The sequence below is a fragment of the Hippocampus comes genome, unplaced genomic scaffold, assembly GCF_001891065.2.
Source record: "Hippocampus comes isolate QL1 unplaced genomic scaffold, H_comes_QL1_v1.1 scaffold65, whole genome shotgun sequence".
Taxonomy (NCBI): domain Eukaryota; kingdom Metazoa; phylum Chordata; class Actinopteri; order Syngnathiformes; family Syngnathidae; genus Hippocampus; species Hippocampus comes.
In genome coordinates, this window is record NW_017804749.1 from 100,296 (window position 1) to 114,423 (window position 14,128).

Sequence of the window (14,128 nt, forward strand, 5' to 3'; positions counted from 1 at the left end):
TTCACAAAATGCATGATAATGGAGACGCCTGGGTTAACATATATAGTTATGGCATTATCACATCAACAAATATAAAATCAGTAATTTACAAAACATATCTACATATATACACAAGTGCATGATGGCTTCATTGCGCCAGTTTTATTTTACAATTTAGCAATGTGCATGTTTTTTTCTCGTTTGCATTTAAATATATGAATTAGTAAAACATTATAATCTTCAATTATTTTTCCCCCATACAAAATGTTCTTGAAACATTAACAGCAAGCAGTACCTGAGAAGCTTCAGTGTGTTTGCTGCCACCAAAAAAAAACTTGTCTTTCTCTAAAATAATCAGAAACATATGTCTGTTTGCCCTTTGGATTTCTGTACAAGCATGCCTTGTCATCTGTAAAACATTTTTTTTGTGCCTTGTGAGCAATTTTCAATCTTTTAGCGGTTTATCAAGTAAGGAAAGTCCTCCAACCATCGTTCACGCCAGTGAAGAGGTGCCGTTTGGAGGCTCTACAAAAAAACTAAAGCAAGTCAGAGAGCTGTAAACCACTTCGATGTGGAGAAATACTTCATTTCTATCACTTCGAATCAATCTGACTGTTTCGAATAATATCTAGGGTGATTTTTCACCGTTCAAAGTGTGAACAGAAAACACAAGTCAACGCACTTTGATCGCGTTCGTTCCCATAGCTTGACTCTCTACGGTTCTCATGTGGTACTTAAGTACTGTCTCTCCCGGTGGCCGAACATTAACATTTTTGTTGGACAGCAGGCAGCTAAGACGATGGCGGAAGTAGCTCCAGCACCAGCCGCCCCGGCGAAAAGCAACGCTAAGAAGAAAGCAGCGCCCAAGCCCAAATCGCCGGGCCTTAGCGCCAGCGAACTAATCCTACAGGCCGTCGCGGCGTCGAAGGAGCGCAATGGCGTCTCCCTGGCCGCGCTCAAGAAGTATTTGGCTAGCAAAGGCTACGATGTAGAGAAGAACAAAGCTCGCCTCAAAACCGTCATCAAGAGCATGGTGGCGAAGGGAGCAATAGTTCAGACCAAGGGCACCGGTGCCTCCGGCTCTTTCAAGATGAACAAGAAGACCGAAACGAAGGCAGTCAAGGCGCCCGCAAAGGTGAAGAAACCCGCGGCCAAGGCTAAGAAAGCTGCCGTCAAGAAGGCCGCACCGAGCAAAAAGCCCAAAACTACCCCAGCGAAGACTGCCGCCAAGAAGGTTACCAAGAAGGCTGCGTCGCCCAAGAAAACGAAGAAACCCGCCAAGAGCACCAAGAAAACAGTCACGCCCAAAAAAGCTCCCGCGGCCAAGAAAACTGCCGCCGCGAAGAAGACCCCCTCCAAAAAGGCCGCCAAGCCTAAAACCGTCAAGAAGGCTGCATCGAAGAAGTAATTCAGCATACCTTTTATGCAAAAGGCTCTTTTAAGAGCCACCACATATTTAAAGAGCCTTCCAGTTTTCAATACTCCCGATAGTTGTATGATAACTGCAGGGTTGATTGTTTTTGCTCAAAACATTTTGGTGTCCTTTAGTTTTGAAATAAGTATATTTTGTTACACAATTATCTGTCTTTATTGTATATATCAGATTTCTTGGAGTTGGGACAAAACGTCCTACATAATACACTCTACTAAAAATCATTCAGCAAAATTAACATGAACTTTTAAGAAGTCATCGGTCGACTGAGTTGACGAATAAGTCATTTCTATCAGCCATTTTTGCTCCTGAGGGCTTTTGGGGTGTAAATTTGATTGTCTGGTCTGCAGTCAGGATGTCACATTTGTTTTTAATAAATGATGCAGATATACTTATTTTTAAAGCAACGCCTTCAGGTGAATGTTTTTGTTGTTTTTTTAATAAGGTTTATTTTGGTACAATTCTGTACTTATTCTGTTCCTTATAGAATGACTGATATATATTCAGGTTTTCAACAACACCTCTTTGAACACAAAACATCATCAACCCCAAATAATATCTGGGTAATGCAAGTATAATAATTATCGCTTTCTCACTTCACACATTTCCAAAACGTTCAGTTAATGAAGATGAAACATTTCAAGTCAACTCACAAATGAAGATGCCAAACGCATTTTCCTTCCTTCTGTTTCGCGAGCCGTTGGTCAGTTGTACTGAGTGCCCATTGGTTCAATTTAAATTCGTGTCCGTCCAATGTTCAAGCAGATTTGGCGCGCGCTCTTCCAAACCGCACCAATCAGCGTTGCCTCGCCTGGATAAAACCTGGAGCTCGTGGACCTTTCAGCATTCTCACTTGTTGCAAACTAGCGCTCGAGGAAAATGGCAAGAACGAAGCAAACAGCTCGTAAATCCACCGGCGGTAAGGCACCGAGGAAGCAACTGGCTACCAAAGCTGCCCGCAAGAGCGCCCCGGCCACCGGCGGTGTGAAGAAACCTCATCGTTATAGGCCCGGTACTGTGGCCCTTCGCGAGATCCGTCGTTACCAGAAGTCCACCGAGCTGCTCATCCGCAAGCTGCCCTTCCAGCGATTGGTCAGGGAGATTGCTCAGGACTTCAAGACCGACCTGCGCTTCCAGAGCTCAGCCGTCATGGCTTTGCAGGAGGCCAGTGAGGCTTACCTCGTCGGTCTATTCGAGGACACCAATCTGTGCGCTATCCACGCCAAGAGGGTTACCATCATGCCCAAAGACATCCAGCTGGCTCGTCGCATCCGTGGCGAGAGGGCGTAAGCTTTCTTGACACAACCCCAACGGCTCTTTTAAGGGCCATCACACTTGCAACTAAGAGTCACGTCCGGACTACGTTACATGACGGCAGTTAGTGCTTGTACGTGCAAATAACCAAAATGAAGTTTCTGATGCCTTTACTGCATATAGCGCTTTCACAACAGGCTGTTGTGAAAGCACTATATAAGTCAGCTTGTATTGTATTGTATGTTTAACAATCAAGGTTCTAGGAAGGCGTTGTTTGAGCAGGCACTACTCAACATTATTCTCGAGGACTGCAAGCTATTCAGCATTGTCGAGAGAAGTTGTTTGGCACAAGTGCTGTGATTCCCAAGTATGGGAGTGTGGAGAGTCAGTTGCACATTCAGCCCTTTATTTACATTTCAGTTATAAGGTGTTTATCTTATATATACAGTGCAAATAAACTATGTTATAGGGTTGGGGTTACACAATTTCAATTAATCCTTTAGTTCTTGGATATGCACATAAAAACTGGGCAAGGCAGATGCATACCTTGATAGGTTTTAACACAAGTGGTCATTCACAACACATGCCCATGGGAAACTTTTAAAAGGTACACACAATATAAGAAGGTAGATAAAATACAATAAGCGGGGTAGAATACAAAATTGTCACTTTTTTTCATTCCCTCAGTCAGACAGGTGACAAAGTTTGAGCTGCCCCATCAAACCCCTTAATTGGTGAAGCCTGCTCGGATGATGGTTGAAAAGTCTGACAGAACCACAAGCCCAGCTGCGATCAAGTCAACAACCTGATAAATATCAGGACAGTTCTACTTATCACTTCTTTTATCACCAGCACACTTGTGTCTCTTAAAGTTACCCTTCTGATAGAATCTTTGACCACAGTCTGAGCAGGCATAGGGTTTTTCTCCAGTGTGTGTTCTCGTGTGACATATTAAAGTTCCCTTCTGAGAGAATCTCTGACCACAGACTGAGCAGGAAAAAGGTTTCTCGCCAGTGTGTGTTCTCGTGTGGCTTGTTAAGTTTCCCTTGAGAGAGAATCTTTGACCACAGACTGAGCAGGCAAATGGTTTTTCACCAGTGTGTGTTCTCATATGACTTTTAATGGATCCCTTTTTTGAGAATCTTTGACCACACACTGAGCATGGAAAAGGTTTCTCTCCACTGTGTGTTCTTTTATGAGCAATTAAAACATGCCTACGGGAGAATCTTTGACTGCAAACTGAGCAGGCAAACGGTTTCTCTCCAGTGTGCTTTCTCGAGTGTGTTGTCAGAGCTTGTTTACGAGAGAATGTTTGCCCACAAACTGAGCAGGCAAACGGTTTCTCGCCTGTGTGTGTCCTTGTATGGCTTTTTAGGTTTCGCTTATGAGAGAATTTTTGGCCACAAACTGAACAGGCAAAAGGTTTCTCACCAGTGTGTGTTCTTATGTGACATAATAAGGCTCCTCTCTGAGTGAACGTTTGACCACAAGCTGAACAGGTTAAACATTTTTCACCAGTGTGGGTTCTTGTGTGTATATTTAATTGGTCCTTTTCAGGGAATCCTTGACCACAAACTGAGCAGACAAAGGGATTATCCACAGTGTGTGTTCTCATGTGTCTTCTCAAGCTCCCATTCACAGAGAATGTTTGACCACAAACTGCACAAGCAAAGGGTTTCTCTCCAGTGTGTGTTCTTTTGTGTACTGTCAAAACATGTCTGCGTGAGAATGTCTGACCACAAACTGAACAGGCAAAAGGTTTCTCTCCGGTGTGTTTTCTTGAGTGTGTCGTTAGAGAGTGTTTACGAGAGAATGTTTGGCCACAAACTGGGCAGACAAAAGGTTTCTCACCAGTATGGCTAATCACATGACTTTTCAAATGGCACTCATAACCTACGTTTTTCACAAAGCGTTCGTCGTCGTCGTCATCATCATCTTCATCACGAGAGTGTGACATTGCATCGTCACTCTCCGATAGTGGAGCTAAGAGTTCGTCTTCTGGTGATCCTACACAGTGGTCTCGATCACTCTCTGTTGTCGTGGGTTGACGTAAGATGCTGCTTGGTGGTTCCACCACTCTGCTTTCCTCACTTAGATCTTCATCACTGAGACCTTCATCTTCAGTCTTCCAAGAGACACCAGTCAATCGGACCTTGATGATATCCTCCTGCTCTTCCTCCTTAATGAGCAGAAACTCTTCTTCATCATCTTTAATTAGGGGGCGGTCTTTATCCTCCACTTCCTCTTTTATGTGCAGGAACTCTTCTTCCTCCTCCTCTTTGATTTTGAGGGGCTCTTTATCCTCCACTTCCTCTTTAATGTGAAGGGATTTCGATTGAACGTCTGATGAAAATGGATTAAGATCGCCGCTGATGTCTGCAAGACACAATAAGACAAATGCACATCAGCCAAATCGTCTCCACTCATTTGTAACCACCTTGGTCCACGATCTACATGTACCATAGACCCAATTTATCACATGAAATGTACAATAATAAAGAGCACAAAACATGAATATAAATAATGCCATTTTTGATTAATCATTTGGTATCATTGATAAGAGTGAAGGGGTAAGATCTAAATAAGTTTGACTTTGTCCTATTCCTTTGCAGTACATGTTTTCATTTTGGATATTTGTGTAGATTGTTGTTTTGATTTTGGTTCTTATTTTAAGACTGCATATTCAAACTAAATTTCAGTCAAAAAAGGATCTAAAAAATTAATTACAGTAATGTAATTTTGGGAACATCCATTGTGCAGATCTCAAGAATCAAAATCCAAACTGAGGCATTTGTTGTAAAAATATAAATAACATTACTCGAATTGCAAAAAATCAGTAGACTTCATTTATATACTTTTACAGTCCCCCGGCTGACATATGTAGCTGTGCATGTAGCATTATGGTGAATAACTTTCTCTCCAGAGACTTATTAATTTGTCTGCTATTTTGCCTTTAAATTGGAACTGCTTTAACGGGATTTCACTCAGACTTCGATAAAAAGTGTACTCGCTCATCCAAACACTTAATTCCGGTGCTTCAGAATTGCAGTTTACATATCTTACCCCCAAGATAAACAAGCACGGAACAGTTAAATATCTTCATCTCAGATTTTCAAAACATGCCATGTAAACTGAGTAAAACTATGGTATCTTGTCCATAACCTTTTCAGATATTCTGAAATGCGGGCTACACCCCCCGAATCCAAAATACGGTCAGGCACATTGTACACATTATAAAGTGATATTAAATATAACGTCACACGGTGCCTGTAAGTAAACACAGGAATGGTTTTGAAACTTGGAATGTATGTCCTAAACAAGGGTGAGACGTGAACAAACCTGCTGTGTGTAACCCAAGTCGAGGCTTCTTGAAAGTTCCATCCAGCCTTTGACGTTGTCGCTCGCTCTCCCGTTTTGTTCCACAAAAATCCTCCTCGTCCTCTTCCGTCCTACTTTCCCACATTTTCACACCAAACTCAGAACCATTTTACGCCCATTTGATCTCCGCTTTGCGATGCGTTGCTCACAAACGCTTCGACTTGTTAGCAGCTAGTAAAGTAAGCTAAGCTAAGGTAGCCAAAGCTAAAACGGGCCGCGACGCTTCAACGTGCACTATGACGAGTTGAAGTGGGCACGAAGATTTAGCGGATGAAATCTTACTCCACCGAATTAGTGACGGGCGTCCTGTTTTGCTGGTCCAGAGACATTCAATACTAATTCAGGACCAATTTAGTGAACGCCTGTGTTAGCTTCGTCAAAGATTTGCACCGAGAAGCAGATCATTGTGACGTTAGAAGACGACCTCTTTGGTGCATACCGCCACCTACTGTACATGAGTGTGCAGTCCTTTAAAAAAAAGGTATCTGAGGCTCGGCAAAAACACTTTGAACAATATATGGTGTAGGTATGGTACTAAATAAGTGCATCATCACCATTTAACATTGTGATCGATTTATATTTTGGAGATTAATATTAGTATATACTGCATATTAAATGTATGGCCCTTCAATAACGTTTTACGGTTCGGATGTCAGTATTGAGAATTATGTCAGTAGCACCAACAATTCATTCAATACATCGCCACACGTCATCACATCAACTCATCGCACAGATTACCTGGGAACATGTACTCTTACAGAATGCAGTGTGTGGCCCTTAAAAGGACCTTTGGGTTATGTTAATTTAGCGGGGTGACGAATTAACCACCGAAGCCATAAAGAGTACGCCCCTGCCTCTTCAGGGCGTACACTACATCCATGGCGGTAACGGTCTTCCTCTTGGCGTGCTCAGTGTAGGTGACTGCGTCACGAATAACGTTCTCCAGGAACACTTTAAGCACACCCCGGGTCTCTTCGTAAATAAGACCGGAAATACGTTTCACTCCGCCGCGACGAGCCAAACGCCGAATTGCGGGTTTGGTGATGCCTTGGATGTTGTCCCGAAGGACTTTGCGGTGGCGTTTAGCACCCCCTTTGCCCAGACCTTTGCCTCCCTTACCTCGACCGGACATGGTTGTTCTGTTAAAGACACTCGTGGAATGATCTGGCTCGTTCCAGTCGACAGTTATAAAACCAGCCCTGCGGACCTGAGAGAGGACAGCTGACCCAATTCAGCGCGTGAGACGTCACTCAGCAGCCCTTCCCCCACACCTTGACTAAACACTATTTTACTTACCTCTGTTACTATCAACAGAAACCGTAAAAAATCCCTCATTGAGCGTTTCACTTTGCCTGGTGTGAATTTTAAATAAAACCCAGTTTCATGGGGCTTATTGGGTGGATTTTATACGTTTAGAATTTCCCTGTTCACACGAAACGAAGCGTTTCAAAACGTGAACATGGATCAAGTTATTAGATGAACAGCTCATCTTAAAAGTGAAAACTGTTTTGTGGCACATTTTCTGACAGCATACAACACCATCTATAGCATGAAATTGTATGTATACTTTTACTGGGCCTGAGATATGTAATTGGCAAGATGTGGCACTTAGTCTTCAGTTTTATACCCGATAGATGCAATGTGTCGTTTTATAATTTAATCAGTACAATTTGTAATCTTGTCAATTAAGATTGTATATTTACTGGAAATGTGGACAGTACGATTTAGAGTTTAATTAGCTCTTTATAGCAATGCAAGAGTTGCTGGCATCGACTACGGCGTGATGTACTTCCATCTGTCCAAGAATACACATAATTGCTTTGCAACTGCCAGATCTTTCTAAGTAGCTACGATGTACACTGAACTAAATATAATTATTGTCCCTTTGGCTTAAATATGGAATTGTACTCTTGATGACACGAGTGAATGGCTCTTAAAAGAGCCGTTTGGGGGTTGTAGTTTATGTCTCAGCTTTACTTGGACTTGGCGGCTTTCTCAGTCTTCTTGGGCAGAAGGACTGCCTGAATATTTGGCAACACGCCACCCTGGGCGATGGTCACTCCGCCAAGAAGTTTGTTGAGCTCCTCGTCGTTGCGGACGGCCAACTGCAGATGACGGGGGATGATCCTGGTCTTCTTGTTGTCTCGGGCAGCGTTGCCGGCCAACTCCAAGATTTCAGCGGTCAAGTACTCGAGTACAGCCGCCAAGTAGACAGGAGCACCGGCACCGACACGCTGGGCATAGTTACCTCTACGCAGGAGTCTGTGGACGCGACCAACAGGGAACTGAAGTCCAGCACGAGAGGAACGTGTCTTGGCCTTGGCTCTAGCCTTGCCGCCGGTTTTTCCTCGCCCAGACATATTCGTAACAACAACGTGCACTATGTACGTTTCAAAAGAGGTTAAGATCTACAGTTGGGAGCAGTCCCTTTATGCACACTCCTGCTGCTCATTGATTGGCTAGTTGAAGCGGAAAAATTGTTGTCCAATCAGAAAAGACCTTTGTTTCACCGCCCTGCTGCGGTCTCTCATTTTTGCAGAAGCAGCCGTTCAAGTGTAATGAAATGAATCAAACCATACATCACTCTCTTCAGTATTATCCCGCATTTCACCATGATATTAATGTTGAACAATTTCTATCTGGCTTCTATCAAACACTTTTTATCATTATTACAACAACCCACAAATACAGCAGTAGAATGTCAAAAATCACCTGGAGGTAAATGATGACCCTATAATAATAATCACCGAAATACAAATACCATGATTAGATCTTGTGGGTTTTATTCTATTGATATCCCTCAGTATATCAGTATGAACACAGTTGTCTTTATGTTGTAAACAACTTTCATTCCTACGTTGCAGACTCTAGCGGGTATGAACACAGTTGTCTTTGTTATAAACAACTTTCATTCCTACGTTGCAGACTCTAGCGGATGTGTCGTCACTCCCATGCAAACGACAACACAGTAATGGCGGCGTGCGCAGTCGCCACGCTTTCCCTGTGAAAACTATTGTGAACAGCCGTATTTGCGTGATTGGAAGTAGTAAATCTTCGCCATGTCGGGGCGACATAACAACAAGTTGCCGAACAATTTGCCGCAACTGCAGAATCTAATCAAGCGGGACCCTCAGTCTTATGTAACAGAGGTGAGTGTTTACACGCTTTCAATGCTAAAAGCTAGCATGCGCTTTTGTTTTGGTGAATGTCCAATTTGTTAACAAGAACGGCTGTCAATGTGGCTTCGGTAGTTTTTGCAGCAGTACAGACACTACCAGTCCAATGTGCAGATCTTTAAACTGCAGCCCGACAAACCCAACAAGGAGTTGGCGGAACTTGTCATGTTCCTTGCTCAGGTATCGTCATACGTAAATCGATCCTCTTTGTCTTGTGAATTGTCTTTAAAAATGGTTGTTGACTCGTCAATCAGGTGGCCCACTGTTACCTGCAGCATTTGTCTACTTTTCCTCAAGAGCTGACTGAGTTGTTACTGAGTCACCACACAGTCGTGGAGGCAGACTTAAGAATGGTGAGAAACCCGTCTCTGATTAATTTAACACACAGAGCAGCAACATGGTCAGTGCATACTACAATACTCAGAGGCATTTCTGCTCTGTAGGAACAAAAAAATTATTAAAATGGGAAAACATGGTACTGTACCGTATGACACTGAAGGAGCTACCTCTTCATGCTTGCCTGTATAAAGTTAAAAAAAAAACATGAACATCAATATCTTGAAAAGTTACAATGTGGCATGAACAGTGAACCACGTTATAGCGGGGGTACGCTGTTGCTATATTCTATTAATGCAGTGGAAAAGTAACTATTCTTTGGCGTTATGTTCAGACCTTCTGCAAGGCTTTGATTCTCTTGCGAAACAAGGACCTGATCGACCCCACCGGCCTGCTCGAGCTTTTCTTTGAGCTGCTGCGATGTCACGACAAGCTGCTACGGAAGGTTTGCAAAGAAAAAAAAAAAGACAGGTAGAAAAAGGCAGCCGCACAAAAGACAATTCATTTGAAATGTGCCTTTTGTCTTTACAGACGTTATACACACACATTGTGGCTGACATAAAAAACATCAACGCCAAGCACAAAAACAACAAGGTGAACTCGGTAAGGGACTCGCTTAAACCATTTAACACTTTTTTTTTTTTTTTGTAAATCAATGCGGTAATTATATTCTCATTTTCTTTTGTGTCATAGTCATTGCAGAACTTCATGTACACTATGCTAAGAGACCGCAATCCCATCGCAGCCAAGATATCCTTAGATGTGATGGTGGAGCTGTACAAGAGGAACATTTGGTACAGTTTTTTTTTTCTTGAATTAGTTGACTACAGTTGTACTTTGAGATATTAATGACCCAACAATTTTAATTTGGCTGGCACAGATTAATAGCATTTGAATTGATTTCAAGAGGGAAAGATAAATTGACATAAGAGCGTTTTGAGTGACAAGCTTGGTTATAGAGCTAATTAAACTCCCAATTTCAAGGCACCACTATATTGTGATCATTCAAACGGATGTGCCTGCAGGAACGACACCAAAACGGTCAATGTCATCACCACAGCGTGCTTCTCCAATGTGACAAAGGTGTGCTTTTCCAACTTTGATTTTTCTTTCTTATTCACTCGTGGAATATGAATGAAGATGTATTGTAAATCAACGCCTCGTGTTTCTATGTTGCCGGGCAGATCATGGTGGCCGGACTCAAGTTTTTCTTGGGGGCAGATGAAGAGAATGAGGGCAGTGACTCAGACTCAGAGGAAAGTACTGACAATTGTATTGATCTCAATATTTCGTTTGAATCAATTCAGTGAGCATTTATGCTTACAAATGGTGTGGGGGGGAAAAAAAGTGCACAGACTTCAAACCAAAATTCAATGATACATTGAATAAATGTGTTAGGTAAGGACAGATTAGAACAAATTAACGTGCAAATATTTGCAGCATCCATGAATTGATTGTGCGTGTGTGTGAGACGTTGCATGAGTGTTTCATCTTTTTTCTCGTCATCTTCCAGGCAGAGGGACCAACAGTGCGCGACCTGAAGGTAAGATTCAACACTGGGAGGAAAACTTCCAAAAACAAGAAGAAGCTGGAAAAAGCAATGAAAGTCCTCAAGGTAATCCCCATTTGAGCTTCCACTTGAATTTCTTGTTATGCTTGCCCTATATCTTTTTTTTTTTTGCTTGACTCTCTTGCATGCAGAAACACAAAAAGAAGAACAAAGCCGAGGTGTTCAACTTTTCCGCCCTTCACCTCATTCACGATCCCCAAGGTAGGCCCCCTCGTCAAAGCTCTGCGTCCGGCTTGTCATCACTAACAGGAAACATTTTGGTTAGACTTCTCGGAGAAGCTCCTGAAGCAGCTAGAAAACTCCAAAGAGCGCTTTGAGGTCAAGATCATGATGATGGAGCTCATTTCTAGACTGGTCGGCATCCACGAGGTACGACATTCTGACACAGTCTTTGACGAAAAAGCACCAAATTAAAAACTCACAGGTCTTTATTTTGTTTTCAGCTCTTCCTCTTCAATTATTATCCATTCATCCAGAGATTCCTTCAGCCACATCAAAGAGGTCAAAAGCATTTTTTTTGGCATGTATGTATTTTTTAATTTGCATGAAGGCATCACCTAAGCCATGCTCCTAAAAGGCACGCATCCAAAACGCGGATACAACAGTAGGTACAATAACTACACTTTATAAAAGCGGTTTCTTTCTTTACATTTTCTTTTATGTCTTAAATATAAGACAGTGTTAGTTCGCTGCATTTAAAATATGTCACAACCATGACTATTAGAACTGGATCAGATTGATGGGTCTTTGGGCCAACCAAATAATCTGTCTCGCTGCATGACATAATATGGCTTGTCAAATTAGCATAAAAAAATCACTTCTAATGACAATGTTTATACGTCTCGTAGAGGTGACAAAGATCCTCCTGTGCGCCGCACAGTCTTCCCACCAACTCGTCCCGCCTGAGGTACAATTCTGAACTTAATCGTTGGAAAGTGTCTACCTGTCATGCTAATAACATAACCCGCTAACACACGCAGATCATCGAGTCAGTCATCCGAACGATTGCCAACAACTTTGTTACCGATCGAAACTCTGGCGAGGTCATGACTGTGGGGTGAGCGGTCGGCAACGTTCTACTATTTGGGTTAAAGAGCAAAATACTTTAATAGCTGATCATGTTATTTCAGGATCAACGCCATTAAAGAGGTGGTTGCCCGTTGTCCACTCAGCATCAATGAAGACCTGCTGCAGGACCTGGCCCAGTACAAGACCCACAAAGACAAGAGTGAGACTTTTTACCGTTATCATTGTTGGTGTCCCAGACATTGACAGCGTTTCCGTTTTTGTTTTCCCAGATGTGATGATGTCCTCCAGAGGCCTCATCCAGCTTTTTAGGAATCTCAACCCGCAAATGCTGCACAAGAAGGACAGGGTGAGCACAACATGAGTGGGTATTATATTAAGTGGAAGAAAACAAAGTTGCCTATGTCAAGAGGCTTGCAGGCAGATACCACTGTAAAAATCATCAAAAGTGAGAGCAGGTCATTTATTATTATTTTGTATATATATATTTCGTTTTAACTCACTTGCTAAAAACTGTCTTAGCCCAATCACTGCAAGCATTTGTGTACAGGGAAGGCCCACAGAGGCATCGTCGGAGGCCAGGGTGAAGGACTACGGCGAGCTGGGAGCTAAAGACTACATTCCTGGAGCGGAGGTGCTGGAGGTGGAGGAGGAAGTCAAAGAGGGCGAAGAAGGTGAGCGGGCCGCACGTCATTAATCGGTCATCTATCATAGATTGATCAGGCTAATAAATGACAAATGCCAAAACAGACGGCTGGGAGAGCGCCAGTGTGAGCGACGAGGACGAGGATGGGGAGTGGGTGGACGTCCACCACTCGTCCGATGAAGACGCGACAGAAGTGGTAGGTTTAAGAACAGTCTTTAAAAAGAATGTAAAACGATGTTAGTTTAACGCATTGTCGTATTGTCCGAATAAGGCGGAGAAGCTGAAGAGTTTACCAGCTGAAGAGCGGGAGGCCAAGGCGGCGGCGGTAAGCGTCAGCCGTCTCCTCACGCAGGATGACTTCAAGAAGATCAGACTGGCCCAGATGGCTAAGGAGGTCAACGGCGCACCAGGGAAGAAGAGGAAAGCAGCGGACGACGATGATGAAGACCACAGCAGGTGAGACATTTTTGAACCTTGCTTGAGTTGACTAAAATTGCCCCGTTGGACTAAATTATGAATACAATTTAAATTTTAGTGTGAAGACTATAATGAAAACAAAATTACATTTCTTGTCAAAATGAACATTGGTTAACGGTTTCATTTGATTTTCCAGAGGGGAGCTGCTGACCCTGAGGGATATTGAGAGGCTCCATAAGAAACCAAAAGCTGACAAGGAGACCCGCCTGGCAACAGCAATGGTTTGAAAAACACGTTTATTCCTAATTCTTCACACAAAGCTTGACCGTATGTTTTGCGTTTGGCCTGTAGGCGGGCCGAACGGACCGTAAGGACTTTGTGAAGAAAAAGACCAAGTTAAATCCTCACGCTAGCACCAGCAACAAAGAGAAGAGACGCACAAAGAATTTCATGATGATGAGACACAGCCAGAACGTCCGAACCAAAGGCAAACGTTCCTTCAGGGAGAAGCAGGTGAGTGAACCATGTTGGCCACGTCTGCAAGAGCATGTTCTGTACATTCCTCCATGTACGTATAAATACGTTTTGTTTTGTTTTTGTTTTTTTAATGCAGATTGCTCTCCGGGATGCACTCTTAAAAAGGAGGAAGCAGCACAAGTAGTGAATGTTAGGATGGTCACATCGGGACTGCATCAAATCATGGCTATGATTTATAAAAATGTTATTATTATTGTATCACTTCCAATATTGCTATGAAATAAATCATATTTGGAAGTGAAATTACTTTAATGTCCATTGTTTTTATTGTTTGTGCGTGACCGCATTTTTAGGTGTATTTGAGAGATAAAACTACAATGCCAAGGTAGATGCGCCTGGTGGAACAACAACAGTGCGTGTTTTGAAGGCACTAAAAT

General features: G+C 42.8%; 6 protein-coding genes and 1 long non-coding RNA gene across 8 annotated transcripts; 3 read left to right on the forward strand and 4 right to left on the reverse strand.

Moving 5' to 3' along the window:
* The first annotated feature begins 70 nt into the window (after nucleotides 1-70).
* Nucleotides 71-1,616, forward strand: LOC109512015 (histone H1-like). The gene has a single exon (XM_019863511.1). It carries the CDS (start codon nucleotides 779-781, stop codon nucleotides 1,385-1,387), a length of 609 nt encoding a protein of 202 aa, XP_019719070.1. The 5' UTR covers nucleotides 71-778; the 3' UTR covers nucleotides 1,388-1,616.
* A 24-nt stretch (nucleotides 1,617-1,640) lies between these two features.
* On the forward strand, nucleotides 1,641-2,821 carry LOC109512089 (histone H3). The gene has a single exon (XM_019863624.1). It carries the CDS (start codon nucleotides 2,291-2,293, stop codon nucleotides 2,699-2,701), a length of 411 nt encoding a protein of 136 aa, XP_019719183.1. The 5' UTR covers nucleotides 1,641-2,290; the 3' UTR covers nucleotides 2,702-2,821.
* A 185-nt stretch (nucleotides 2,822-3,006) lies between these two features.
* LOC109511752 (gastrula zinc finger protein XlCGF57.1-like) lies at nucleotides 3,007-6,627 on the reverse strand. 2 transcript variants are annotated; one of them, XM_019863155.1, is made up of 3 exons: nucleotides 6,005-6,627; nucleotides 4,050-5,041; nucleotides 3,007-3,713 (listed from the first exon to the last, which is right to left on the reverse strand). In XM_019863155.1, exons 1-3 carry the CDS (start codon nucleotides 6,126-6,128, stop codon nucleotides 3,492-3,494), a joined length of 1,338 nt encoding a protein of 445 aa, XP_019718714.1. In that variant the 5' UTR covers nucleotides 6,129-6,627; the 3' UTR covers nucleotides 3,007-3,491. The 2 variants fall into 2 exon arrangements, with proteins under 2 accessions (XP_019718714.1, XP_019718632.1); XM_019863073.1 differs by having other exon boundaries at nucleotides 3,007-5,041.
* Nucleotides 6,628-6,635: 8 nt separating this feature from the next.
* On the reverse strand, nucleotides 6,636-7,670 carry LOC109512502 (histone H4). Its single transcript, XM_019864346.1, has one exon. It carries the CDS (start codon nucleotides 7,173-7,175, stop codon nucleotides 6,864-6,866), a length of 312 nt encoding a protein of 103 aa, XP_019719905.1. The 5' UTR covers nucleotides 7,176-7,670; the 3' UTR covers nucleotides 6,636-6,863.
* An 86-nt stretch (nucleotides 7,671-7,756) lies between these two features.
* LOC109512168 (histone H2A-like) lies at nucleotides 7,757-8,454 on the reverse strand. The gene has a single exon (XM_019863740.1). The coding sequence runs from the start codon at nucleotides 8,401-8,403 to the stop codon at nucleotides 8,017-8,019; it is 387 nt and encodes a 128-aa protein (XP_019719299.1). The 5' UTR covers nucleotides 8,404-8,454; the 3' UTR covers nucleotides 7,757-8,016.
* Nucleotides 8,455-8,980: 526 nt separating this feature from the next.
* sdad1 (SDA1 domain containing 1) lies at nucleotides 8,981-13,997 on the forward strand. Its single transcript, XM_019864959.1, has 22 exons — nucleotides 8,981-9,192; nucleotides 9,295-9,399; nucleotides 9,474-9,572; nucleotides 9,890-10,000; nucleotides 10,087-10,158; nucleotides 10,249-10,349; nucleotides 10,581-10,638; nucleotides 10,740-10,811; nucleotides 11,069-11,170; nucleotides 11,257-11,326; nucleotides 11,391-11,494; nucleotides 11,569-11,626; nucleotides 11,974-12,032; nucleotides 12,106-12,182; nucleotides 12,256-12,353; nucleotides 12,424-12,500; nucleotides 12,702-12,825; nucleotides 12,902-12,993; nucleotides 13,069-13,253; nucleotides 13,411-13,495; nucleotides 13,566-13,727; nucleotides 13,828-13,997. The coding sequence occupies exons 1-22, from the start codon at nucleotides 9,103-9,105 to the stop codon at nucleotides 13,873-13,875; spliced, it is 2,049 nt and encodes a 682-aa protein (XP_019720518.1). The 5' UTR covers nucleotides 8,981-9,102; the 3' UTR covers nucleotides 13,876-13,997.
* On the reverse strand, nucleotides 11,228-12,451 carry LOC109512931 (uncharacterized). The gene is made up of 2 exons (XR_002167630.1): nucleotides 12,368-12,451; nucleotides 11,228-11,367 (listed from the first exon to the last, which is right to left on the reverse strand). It is a non-coding gene; the product is annotated as an uncharacterized LOC109512931 (long non-coding RNA).
* Nucleotides 13,998-14,128: the final 131 nt, after the last annotated feature.

What these genes read in the sequence shown, in the direction of transcription:
- LOC109512089 (XM_019863624.1), top strand. Translation starts at nt 2,291, where the DNA reads ATGGCAAGAACGAAGCAAACAGCTCGTAAATCCACCGGCGGTAAGGCA.
- sdad1 (XM_019864959.1), top strand. Translation starts at nt 9,103, where the DNA reads ATGTCGGGGCGACATAACAACAAGTTGCCGAACAATTTGCCGCAACTG. An exon ending in CTGTACAAGAGGAACATTTG is followed by an intron (nt 10,350 to 10,580) that starts GTACAGTTTTTT and finishes ATGTGCCTGCAG; the next exon opens with GAACGACACCAAAACGGTCA. An exon ending in ATGAAGACGCGACAGAAGTG is followed by an intron (nt 12,994 to 13,068) that starts GTAGGTTTAAGA and finishes TGTCCGAATAAG; the next exon opens with GCGGAGAAGCTGAAGAGTTT.
- LOC109512168 (XM_019863740.1), bottom strand. Translation starts at nt 8,403, where the DNA reads ATGTCTGGGCGAGGAAAAACCGGCGGCAAGGCTAGAGCCAAGGCCAAG.
- LOC109512502 (XM_019864346.1), bottom strand. Translation starts at nt 7,175, where the DNA reads ATGTCCGGTCGAGGTAAGGGAGGCAAAGGTCTGGGCAAAGGGGGTGCT.
- LOC109512015 (XM_019863511.1), top strand. Translation starts at nt 779, where the DNA reads ATGGCGGAAGTAGCTCCAGCACCAGCCGCCCCGGCGAAAAGCAACGCT.
- LOC109511752 (XM_019863073.1), bottom strand. Translation starts at nt 6,128, where the DNA reads ATGTGGGAAAGTAGGACGGAAGAGGACGAGGAGGATTTTTGTGGAACA. An exon ending in ACTTGGGTTACACACAGCAG is followed by an intron (nt 5,042 to 6,004) that starts GTTTGTTCACGT and finishes TGTGTCTTGCAG; the next exon opens with ACATCAGCGGCGATCTTAAT.